This window comes from Nannobrachium achirus, assembly GCF_963921795.1.
Source record: "Nannobrachium achirus genome assembly, chromosome: 18".
Classification (NCBI taxonomy): Eukaryota; Metazoa; Chordata; class Actinopteri; order Myctophiformes; family Myctophidae; genus Nannobrachium; species Nannobrachium achirus.
Window position 1 is genome coordinate 19,202,819 of NC_137825.1, and position 11,895 is coordinate 19,214,713.

The 11,895-nt window shown below is 45.1% G+C and overlaps 1 protein-coding gene across 1 annotated transcript; it reads left to right on the top strand.

The window, feature by feature from the left end:
- Positions 1-254: 254 nt before the first annotated feature.
- On the top strand, positions 255-10,813 carry msh2 (mutS homolog 2 (E. coli); the record flags this gene model as incomplete). The annotated part of the gene is made up of 16 exons (XM_080748016.1): positions 255-462; positions 984-1,132; positions 1,902-2,186; positions 2,564-2,710; positions 3,413-3,562; positions 3,793-3,926; positions 4,659-4,858; positions 5,116-5,225; positions 5,594-5,717; positions 6,091-6,241; positions 6,533-6,630; positions 6,725-6,973; positions 7,446-7,650; positions 8,101-8,348; positions 8,977-9,155; positions 9,419-10,813. The coding sequence occupies 16 exons, from the start codon at positions 255-257 to the stop codon at positions 9,593-9,595; spliced, it is 2,814 nt and encodes a 937-aa protein (XP_080604142.1). The 3' UTR covers positions 9,596-10,813.
- Positions 10,814-11,895: the final 1,082 nt, after the last annotated feature.

Here is an 11,895-nt window from a genome sequence, read left to right on the forward strand (position 1 = left end):
CCCAAAATATGTATTTGGCCGCGGACCCCCATGTCAAAATATTTTGTTCCGAGGACCCCCAGAAGCAGAGATTTTGGTTAAGAATGTTCACTCTGAATGTGGGTCTTGCTAGATGCAGAATAGATACACGCTGCTCAAACCCGTTGGGAAACGAAAGGTCGCCTCAACTCTATGCTCATTCTTCTCACTAGGACGTCATTTCCGGCGTCCCCCTGCCTGGCGCGGATCGATCGGAGTTCGCGGGAGTTTCCAGCATGGCGGTGCAGCCCAAGCAGAACATGTCCATGGACAGCGCAGCGGAGCATGGCTTCCTCAACTTCTACTTCTCCATGCCGGAGAGGCCAGACACCACCTTCAGGATCTTCGACCGCAACGACTACTACACCGTGCACGGCAAGGACGCCGTGTTCGCCGCCAGGGAGGTGTTCAAAACAAACGCGGTCATCAAGAATCTGGGCTCAGGTAGGTGTGATCACGTTAATATTACACACTAAATATTTAATATTTAATACTGTGTTTAATAATGACTGTCTACACAACGTCATTTACATGCACATTATAGTGCTGGTATAATGCTAGTGGCTTTGTGGGACGTTGTTTTAAGTGGACAAAGACATGTTTGTGTTCACTGCACTCTGCAAAACATGTTCATGTGTACATGCTTTTCTGCAGACAGTGGATCACTTTCATCCATGATGTGTTGTTTGTGTTCATGCTTTGCGTGACATGTGCATGTTTTCATCAAAATATTCTATGCTCTATTACAGAAGCTAAAATTCTTCATATAATAGGCCTAAAGTGGTTCCTGTGTAAATAAAACGAAAAGCTTACTAGGATCTCCTTCTAGTTGACCTTGTACCAGTGATTTGTACTGTCATGAAACTATACTTTTTCCTATGCAACCTTCTAATAAATTCTTCAACCAATCAATGGTTTGCGGCAGGTGTTGATGTGTTTATTCATGCTTGCACGTTTGTTGACAGGGAGCCGCAAGTTGGAGGGTGTGATCCTGAGCAAGCTGAACTTTGAGGCCTTTGTGAGAGACCTACTGCTGGTGAGACAGTACAGAGTGGAGGTCTACAAGAACCACAGCAACAAGAGCAAAGAGCAAGACTGGAGGATTGAGTACAAGGTAAACCAGTTCCGTTCTGTGTATTAATGACATTCCTGTTATGATTCAGACAGTGCCTCGTAGGCCCTGAATCATTTTACTTGATGATCAATTGTCATACAAATAATTGTGATTATTGCAACTTTAGCTTTATGTTTAGCTTTTAGGTTTTGTAAACAAAAGTTGCACAGGGCAGATATGACAAATAACTTAAATATACAAAGAAGTAAAATCTCCGGTACAAATCATCAAAATAATGTACTATGGCATATTTGTAGAACTGCATTTTCATCTGTTTTTGATGTTTGAAAATGTTACAACAGATGAATTTATACAGATGAATGGAAACATTTCTAGCGATTATGCACAATAATCTCAAATAATTGCAATCTGGCGATTACGTAATAATTAGCCCTATTCACGGCCCGCCCACTCAGCATCCCCCTGGTGCTGAAGTCACGTTTTGAAGGGGAAACCCTTCTAAAAGCCCATAGAGTTAACACAGAAATCGCAAATTTAATGCAATTTCCGAATAGTAAAGTATAAAGTACGGCTAGCATGATCAAGAACACAAGATAGTAAAAGACACAAAGCATTATAATTTACTTTACCGTTCGAAATAATGATTTGTTGGCCAGCTATTCCAGCTATTTCTGTTATAGTTTCCCCTTCTAAAATGACGTCAGCACCAGGAAGTTGCTGAGACATTTGCTGAGTGGGCGGGCCGTGAATAGGGCTAGTTGTCACAGTGCCGGTGCTCATGTTCTTTCACGTGTGTTCCAATCTCCAGGCGTCCCCGGGGAACTTGACTCAGTTTGAGGAGATTCTGTTCGGGAGTGGAGTGGGGGCGGAGGGCTGTGCCGGCGTGGTAGCCGTGCGTCTAGCTACTGGGGCAGACGGACACCGCACGGTGGGCGTGGGCTATGTGGACGCGGCCCAGAGGACCATGGGAGTGTGTGAGTTCCCAGACAGCGAGACCTTCTGCAATCTGGAGTCCCTGCTGGTACAGATCAGCCCCAAGGAGTGTCTGCTAGCCCAGGGAGACGGCAACAGTGATGGTGCCAAGTTACGAGAGGTAATACAGTGTGTACTTGTATATGTCTGCTGTCGGTCAGAAACCAGCTATGTCCAAAATATTAACTTTTTTTTTAGGTTTAGTCAGAAGCGCTTTTTAATACTTTTCAATGGTTCAATATTTGTAAAACCCAATCAACAGGCATAAGGGTGTTCATTAGCACTGATTTATAACATTTTAAAAAAGTAAAGAAAAGCTGATTTCTGCCTGACAAATCTTGAATCTGGGCTTGTGTTGTTTCTGTCAGGGAGGTTAGCAGGAACATGGCACAAATACATAACCTCCTCCAGCTCATTGATTCTTTGTTTTGGGTCCAGTGTGAACAGTCAAGGGTCAGGTATTTCTACAATGTAATGATACAATGTCTGTGTCTGCAGGTGGTGCAGCGTGGAGGTATGCTGGTCTCTGACAGGAAGAAATCAGAGTTTAACAGCAAGGACATGGTGCAGGACCTGAACAGGCTGCTCAGAGCCAAGAAAGGACAAACCGTGGCAAGCAGCACACTGCCTGAGTTAGACAAACAGGTAAAACGACTGCATTGCCCTGAAGAAGACCATGTAGGTCGTTGGTTTTAAATAAATAAACTTTGTTTTAACTTTAAGTTCCTCTCCTCCTGACTTTGAGTGCTCGGATCCCCTCGTCCTTTTTTAACAGCATTTTCCCACTGATCCTGGCAGCACCATTTACCTTTTAAAACGTTTTTTATCTCCACTGAGCACCCGGTTGTTCTCTGTTTTTGTAAACAACGACTGTGACACTTAAGTCTTATTTCTACTTCAATGTAAAATAGGTGTCATGCAGCGAAAATAGCCTGTCTACACACTGACGATACGTCACGCTGTGGGCGTGTAGATCGGGAATGCGGTAGAAACGAAGCGATATAAAAACAGTGGTGGTCATAAGCAATATGATCCAGCAAATTGTCCAAATTAAAAGCTCAAACATCACTATCACGCCACTATGAGAAATAAAGCAGAAATGCCCCCCAAAGATATAGAACAAAGACAAGCAATCACATTTTGGTACGTTTGATAAGTCGTAAATAGAAATTATTACACGCTCTGAATCAGTTTTATTTATTTATTACGATGATTATTGATTGATGTTCTGTTGATGCATTGTCTGCCCTCTACTGGAACGCAGAGACAAAACATTGTGAAATGCAGCCCAGAAACTAATAGAAGTTGTGATAAAAAATATGTTTTGTGTTCTCGTCGTGTGTGCAGGTGTCTATGTCATGCTTGGCGGCTGTGGTGCGCTTCTTGGACCTGCTGTCTGATGAGACTAACTTCAACTCCTTTAAGCTGACCCCCCTGGACCTGGGACAGTACATGAGGCTGGACAACGCCGCTGTGCTGGCCCTCAACCTCTTCCAGGTCAGAGCCAGTCTCACACCTACAATATGACCTCACATCCTGTACGCCACTGTTTCCCAAACAGTGGGTCGGGACCTACGTTTGGGTCACAGACCAATTATTATGGGGTCACGGCTCGATTAAAAATCCCATTTTATTTCCTACATAACATTTTATTTGTACTCCTTTCAACAACAATACCTCACCTGGTTTCCTCTGTGACATTTTGGATCTGATTTGTTCTTCCACAGGGTTCACCTGATGACACGACTGGAGCCCATTCATTGGCTGGCCTGTTGAACAAGTGCCGAACACCACAGGGCCAGCGATTGGTCAACCAGTGGATCAAGCAACCGCTGATGGACAAGGCCAAGATAGAGGAAAGGTAACAGCACGCAATTAAAATGTGGCATTAATGCATTTTCCCTTCTGTTTTTGTAAGGTGCTTTGTTTTAATGTGAATACACAGTAAATTAGGCTAGTCAACTGTATTTAAACACTTTTTATCTTTCATATCATTGCTGTTGGGCTGAAACCTGAGTACCTTAGACTCAGCCTGAGATCTGATCTAAAGGCTCATAACATGTTTGTTCAGCTCTTGAAAAATCACACCTGTGTGAACTGAGCGGTGGAGGCTGTGCACTGCTGGGTGAGTGGAGCAGGGGTTGAGGTATATGGGTAAAATGCATTGCAAGGTTGCTCAACTGTGTGTGTGTGTGTGTGGGTGGGTGGTTGGGTGGGTGGGTGCGTGCGTGCGTGCGTGTGTGTGTGTGTGTGTGTGAGAGAGAGAGAGAGATAGGTTGTGTGTGTGTTGCTCACCCAGGTGTGTGTGTGTGTGTGCGTGTGTGCACTCGCGTGCGTCTGTGCGTGCGTGGGTGCATGTGTGCGCGTATTGCAGTTGATGCTCAGGCTAGACTCGACAGCACCCTCTCTGGTCACTCAGTGGTACTCAGGCTACACATTCCTCAGGCTACAGACCCACATACACATACATACATACATACATACATACATACATACATACATACATACACGGATACACACACGGCCATGCTATGGAGTGGTCTACCACCGCTCAAAAAGCTTTCTGTGTAAATGTGTGTGTGTTTGTGCGCAGGCTCGACCTGGTGGAGAGCTTTGTGTGCGACTCTGAGCTGAGGCAGACCTGCCAGGACGACCTGCTGAGGCGCTTCCCCGACCTCCACCGCTTGTCCAAGAAGCTCCACCGGCGCACGGCCACGCTGCAGGACTGCTACCGCGTATACCAAGCTGTGGGCCACATCCCTGGCCTCGTCACCGCCCTGGAGAGATACTCTGGTACGCGTATAATAACTTTTCACTCATGTTTACATAGATACCGTCCGTCACCTAAGAGTGTTTATCTAAAGTATGTGCAATATTATATTAGTTATGAAGTCACCGCCAGCCTACATAAAACTCAGTGAAACGCATTGCTTTTCCATTATCTAGACTAGAGAGCAGGAGAGAATATCTGCAAAGTCCACCATTTAGTCACAGTCATCTCGGTAACAGACATTATGACAAAGCTGTTTGTTTGTGTTTGTGTGTTGCAGGCAGCTACGGGGCACTGATGGAGGCAGTGTTCCTGTCTCCTTTCAGAGACCTGCTGAATGACTTTGTCAAGTACCAAGAGATGATAGAGACCACTCTGGATATGAACCAGGTCAGTCTGACTGAGACTCATATCTACCAGAATTATTATTATTGATCTTATAAAGCCTGAGCTTTACATTTTTGCAAGCTGGTGTCATGCACCAGAAATGGCAGATCTACAAGCTCGCAACATTGTACAAATCGGGTGGCATGCTGCGTTCACGTTTCTGCTACGAAAGCTACAAAATACCCAAGCATTGGCAGATGCATTGCTGCAGAATCGCTGTTGAAGGGCTGCTCAACAAGCTTGATGAAAATGTGTGGGGGCGATTAATAAAAAAAATATAAATACATTTATTTGAGTATTAGTTCCCAATTTAGTGTGGAGCTGCAGTTACTTTATGTACACTATGCTTAACTTTGTGTATGTGTGTGTAGGTGGACCACCATGAGTTCCTGGTCAAGGCCTCCTTTGACCCGGCGTTAAGTGAGCTGAGAGAGAACATGGACTCCCTGGAGAGTAGCATGAAGGCAGTCCTGAACAGCGCAGCACGAGAACTGGGTATAACACACAATTCGAGTGTTGAGCATTTATGCTGTACTGTATGACTGTGTAGACCAGATGGGTAATATCTCCCTTAGCAATGGGCGAGATTCTGTTGAGGGGTGGATACGTTTGCCAAAACCCGGGTTTTTATCTGGGTGCTTAGATGTGCATGGATTAGTTATTTGCCAAGATGTCATTGATTGATCAAATAACTTCATGTTACTTTCTAGATGTTCCACTATAAACCCTATATACTTCTAAATATCTTTGCTGAAAATAGCAGCTCTACCAGCTCACAATGTGAGACAATTGGATGCTAGGTTTCATGTGGTTATCATAACACCGTGTAGCATGTGAGAACTGTTTTTGTGTGAATGTGTGTGATCAGGACTGGATGCAGGGAAGACGGTGAAGCTGGAGTCCAATGCCATGCTGGGTTTTTACCTGAGGGTGACCTGTAAGGAGGAGAAGGGCCTGCGGAACAACAAGAAGTTCACCACGCTGGACGTGCAGAAGAACGGAGTGCGCTTCACCAACAGGTCTGTAAGAACACACAACACACCTGTCCTTGGACCATGAACGTCTGGTTTGTCAATCACAATTTGCTCTTTTTTGGGGGGGGGGTTATCACTTTGCTTTGAACACACCCGTCTTAAAGATGGAAACAGTTGACTACTTGTTGTATTTTCCACCCGTCTCCAATCAACAATACATTGTTGAACCGGTCTGTATCACCCGCTCCTGCAAAACAGCCCAATGGCACACTCTGACCATGTCTGTTTCTGTGTGTGTGTGTGTGTGTGTGTTCATGTGTGCACCTTCCAACACAGTAAGCTGAGCGCTCTGAACGAGGAGTACACAAAGAGCAGAGAGGAGTACGAGGAAGCTCAGAACGCCATCGTCAAAGAGATCATCAGCATCGCCTCGGGTGAGAATCTTTTTTCGCCCGCTGCTCGTCGTCTTACGAACCAAATCAAAACATTTCATCTCTCTCAACCTGTGCTTCTCCAAACCACCGCCAGGCTACGTGGATCCTCTCCAGACTCTGAGCGACGTGGTGGCCCAGCTGGATGCCGTGGTCAGCTTCGCGGTGGCGTCTGTCTCGGCCCCGGTGCCTTTCGTCAGGCCCACCCTCCTGGAGGAGGGTGGCAGCAGGCGTCTGGAGCTCCACCAGTCCAGACACCCCTGCATGGAGACGGACGCGGACACCGCCTTCATTCCCAACGACATCAGCTTCACCCAGGGAGAGAAGAGCTTCTACATCATCACAGGTGCATGGATTAAAGTTATTTTATTTACCATTTCAGTCATTTTTTACAATTCGTTTTAGAATGTGCCAAAGTAGCAATAGAATGAATGTTGTAGAACAGCAACAACCTAGATTTAGAATGATAATACCACAACATAATTCTCCATGGTGGGCTCATTGTTTAGGAAACGCGGCAAATCCCAGATTGGGAAGCCAGACCTAACAAATATTTTCAATCGTGAGAAATCTCTGTAGGTGTACAGAGGCTTTGACTTTAGTTGATTTGTTTCAGGTCAGATACATGTATATGAAAAACATATGTATATTATATAGAGTATACACATACACTGCGTTCTAATACACAGATATATGGTAATACAAGCAATATGTCAGACATGTTCCCACAGAAATATGCCATCAGACATTGCCATCAGGCAAACTCATGCCATTCTCAAAATGGTCACTAACGCCCAGCCTCTGGCCACGCCCTTTAGGTCCAAATATGGGCGGAAAGTCCACCTTCATCCGCCAAGTGGGCGTGATCTCTCTGATGGCTCAGATTGGCTGCTTTGTGCCGTGCGAGAAGGCGGAGCTGAGTGTGATTGACAGCGTGCTGGCCAGAGTGGGAGCAGGGGACAGTCAGATCAAAGGAGTGTCCACCTTCATGTCCGAGATGCTGGAGACGGCTACCATTCTAAGGTACACACACACACACAGTGAATAAAAAGGGCAATGTCTGCACACACTATAAGTTTTTCAGAAAACATAGTCCACCTTTAACGACTTAAGCCCTATTTCAGAAATGGCAATAATAGCGTGTAGCTTTAAAATAAAAAGAAGGGGAAAAAAAAACATTTTAGCTTACTAATATGCCAAAAATAGGGATGTAATAACGATGTAATAGTAATTAATACCAATAAATATCCCTATATTTGTGTTGCTTTATACATTGGGCAGGGTGGCATAGTAGTAGGAGGAACTCTATCTTGGTTTGCATTTCAGTATTATGTCTCCGTCTCAGATCTTTCTGTTGTATATATATTTATACGCATAAAATAATGGATACAAAAATACTAATTTGTAGTTATAATTATACAATATCTGGATAAATCTCCACATTTATGACTAAAAGCAATCCTTTGCTTCCAGGTCCGCTACGGAGAAGTCTCTCATCATAATCGACGAGCTGGGCAGGGGCACGTCCACCTACGACGGCTTCGGCCTGGCCTGGGCCATCAGCGAGCACATCGCCTCCAAGATCAGCTGCTTCTGTCTGTTCGCCACCCACTTCCACGAGCTGACGGCGCTGGCCACTCAGCAGCCCAGCGTGCACAACCTGCACGTCACCGCCCTCACCACCAAGGACAACATCACCATGCTGTACAGGGTCAGGCCAGGTGGGTGGAATCTGGAGCTTGAGCCACGGGCTGCATTTCTAAAAATGTCTTCTAAATCCTATCAGTTTTCTGAAAAACCTATGTTTCTTTATCAGTGGTGCTCCAAGCATTTTCATGTCAAGGACACCCAAAATTATATGTATTTGGCCACCGACCCCCGTCGCAATATTTTGTTTCAGGGACCCCCAGAAGCAAAGATTTTAGTTAGAAATGATCGATTTAAAAAGACATATATTCTGACAGGAAATGGGGTGAGAGAATCATTAAAAAGACATATATTCAAAGATTTGCACACATGTTCTGGAATGGATATCTGCTATTTTTTGAATAGCAGATAGCAGTTTAATGGGTTAAACTGCTTGAGAGATTGCATCCCTATTCTTGGGGGTAAACATTCGCCAACAAATAGCCAATCCACAAGCTCACAACGTGTTGCAAACGCGACATGTTGTGAGCTTGTGGAACGGCTATATTTGGCAAAGAGATTTTACGTAGATTAAAAAAAGAGCAGACTGCGTCACATCACGTCTGTTTTTGTGCGACACAGATGAATGAGGGAAGAAAAAAACAGAATCGCAAACATGACAACTCTAAAGTGGTGTGTTGTTGTGCTTGTGTGTGCACACAGGTGTGTGTGATCAGAGCTTTGGGATCCACGTGGCCGAGCTGGCCAGCTTCCCGCCGTCGGTGGTCGCCATGGCGAAGGAGAAGGCTGCCGAGCTGGAGGAGTTCCAAGAGCCTGCGGGGGCGGAGTCAGACCAAAGGGAGGAGGAGCCTGAGGCCAAGAGACGGCGCTCAAACAAACAGGTTTGTTGAGGTCCACCCTTTATTTTTTCATACAGAGTGCCTTGCAAATGTATTTAAGAAAATCTACATTATTATCAACCTTTCTCTGTCCCAGCAACACACTCTCGTGGGATATAGCGCCAGTAAACATAGGACGTTCGTGAGAATTGCCGTCAGACGCTGGCAGCCACTACAGACCATTGTAGAATTTGTGTTCCTTGTGGCTCCAACTGGGATGGCTTATCTTCCCAAATATCAACCATCTTTGGTTTCTCTTCTTGTAGGAGGGCGAGGCGCTGATACACAGCTTCCTGGAGAAAGTCAAGCTACTCCCTGCTGCCACCATGACCGACGACGAGGTGAAGGCAGAGCTTAAGAGGATGAAGGCGGAGCTAGTTGGCAAAAAAAACAGCTACATCGCAGAGATCGTGGCACGCTGTGCTCCCAGGCAGACGCCATGAGTTTGACAGACAGACACTCATTCAGACATTGCCAGCGTTGCGACTGTAGTCTCAGTATTTCCTGAATTAGAGGATGGCACTTTAACCACTTGAACCCTAGTGTCAATATTCTGGGGTGAAAAGTCCGCTATTTCTGGCAAGATTAAATGTCGCTCCCGGTCACCAAGTTTTGCTGTAGAGGAAGAAAGGAGCGGTCATAGTATAAACCACTGGGAGACTCTGGTCGAACAGTCTCTAGAGAAAACTGCAAAATAAAATATCAGACAAAACATCTGATGTCATGTGCGTTAGGCCAACTGTTTCCCAAACAGTGAGTCAGGATCCATTTGTGGCTCACAGACAATTTTTATGGGTCCCTTCATTTTTGGTTTTCTTACATTTTGTTTTTGATTATTCTTATTTCAAAACATTTTCAAAAAACATTCCCAAAAAAGCGATATAATCATGGTGGGCTTGTAGATCTGCTCATAAAAGAAGTGAAGAACTGCATCCAAGGCTTGAATCTAGTGCAGGCTAAGAAGCTGGTAGAGGCTCTTCCGCAGGAGATCCGGGCCAATGTTTCCAAAGAGGAGGCAGAGAAACTAAAAGCAGCCCTGGAGGCAGAAGGTGGTGCTGGAGTAGACCTGCACATCCGCCTGTCCCCTCCACTGTTTGGCTGTGCTACGTATTCCTTATTTCTGTTTGAGACTACTTCGATGTCTCTGTGTGTAAACACAGAAAGAAAAGTGAGAGCGCACCAGTACATTGTCGTTTTCTGTTCCGATCGTTGCCGTGTAAAACGTGGCCTAGGGTTCAAGTGGTTAAACGATCTCCACGGAGGAACCACCCAGCAAACTTTGACCCCATCATCCATCAACTATACTTTTCCCTCATTTCTCTTTCCTTGTTACAATGTTGTACTCATAAATGTTGTGAGCTATGACAGTTGGAAAACGAACTGTTTAGAATAGTTTTAACCTGCAATGCATCCTTTTGAGCAGCAGGGGACAGCAAACTTCTGTGTCACTAGACATCACTCTAGTCTAGAGCAGTGGTTCTCAACCTTTTCAAGCCGCGACCCCCAAAATAATCATAGTTGAACTGGAGACCCCCCACCCTACGCCTGGGGGTCCCAAGTTCCAACTCGCAGGTTGAGAACCACTGGTCTAGAGAAGTCAAAGGTCTTGGAATTGTTGAAGACTGGACCTACTGTACACTGCATCAGTTTGCAGTTAAAGCCTCCCCAGGACCTGGGGAAAGGAGAATGTTGGTGATGGGAATATAATACAACAAGCAGGCATAGGTTTCTTCCTTATTTCAAAATAAGAATTTCAACAACGGTTCATCTGCAGCTAATTGTGTTCTCACTAACTGATTCAATAAAGAGACAGATATCCATGTTCGGTTGAGTTGTTGCTCATCAATTGCTCTTATTTGTATTTTTTATTTATCATAATACATGGTAAGCATGCGGACAGAGAAAAGGATGCTCTGATGTGTCTTGTATCAGATCATTTGTAATGCAGACATTGATATTACAGTAAATCCATGGACAACCAGCTTACATTGTCCCCAGATTTCGTATTTACATAGCCATGTTAAAACATGTCTCCTGGTATCTGTCTCATTTTCAGCACGTAGACAGACAGATTAAACCCTGGGAATTGATTAGCCTGTGTACCAGCTTTCTGCACTACAGTGGATTGGCTTTGCCACATACTGTATATGATGGGTTTTGCCTCCCATTTGACTTGTATTACCGAACGCCACCTGTTACGTATAGGCAACGTCGTTGCCGATTGGATGTTGTTCCAACAAATCAGATTAGAGTTAAGGTAGCTACGTCATCAGCCAGCTCCACTCATTCCATGCTTTTCTCTCTCTGTTGGCAATTATCGCTTTCAAAGAAGAATACTGCTACTGAGACAAAACAAATCCACTGAACGTAGCAGGCTGGTACCCAGGCTAGAAATTGATAATATTGGCCACTGAGCAGCTCCAGTGGAGCAATTTGGGGTTCGAGTGCCTTCCTCAAGGGAACTTCTGTGGTGTTGTGGGGGAGAGTGGTGACCATTCACTTCCTCACCCAGATGTTTTTTTTGTACCCGTCCGGGGACTCAAACCAGCAACCTTCCGGCAAGTGCACGGCTCATATTTATTCTTATCAATATGCAGAGATGGATGCCTGAACGGGCCTGTCGGCCCCAGGTCCACGAATCCAACACAACGCTACACATTAACAGTACTGTCAAACAAGTCTGTCTTTATTTAGATCGTTCTGAAAAGGACATTATCCACTTGAGACTGGCCTAACCTCAGAA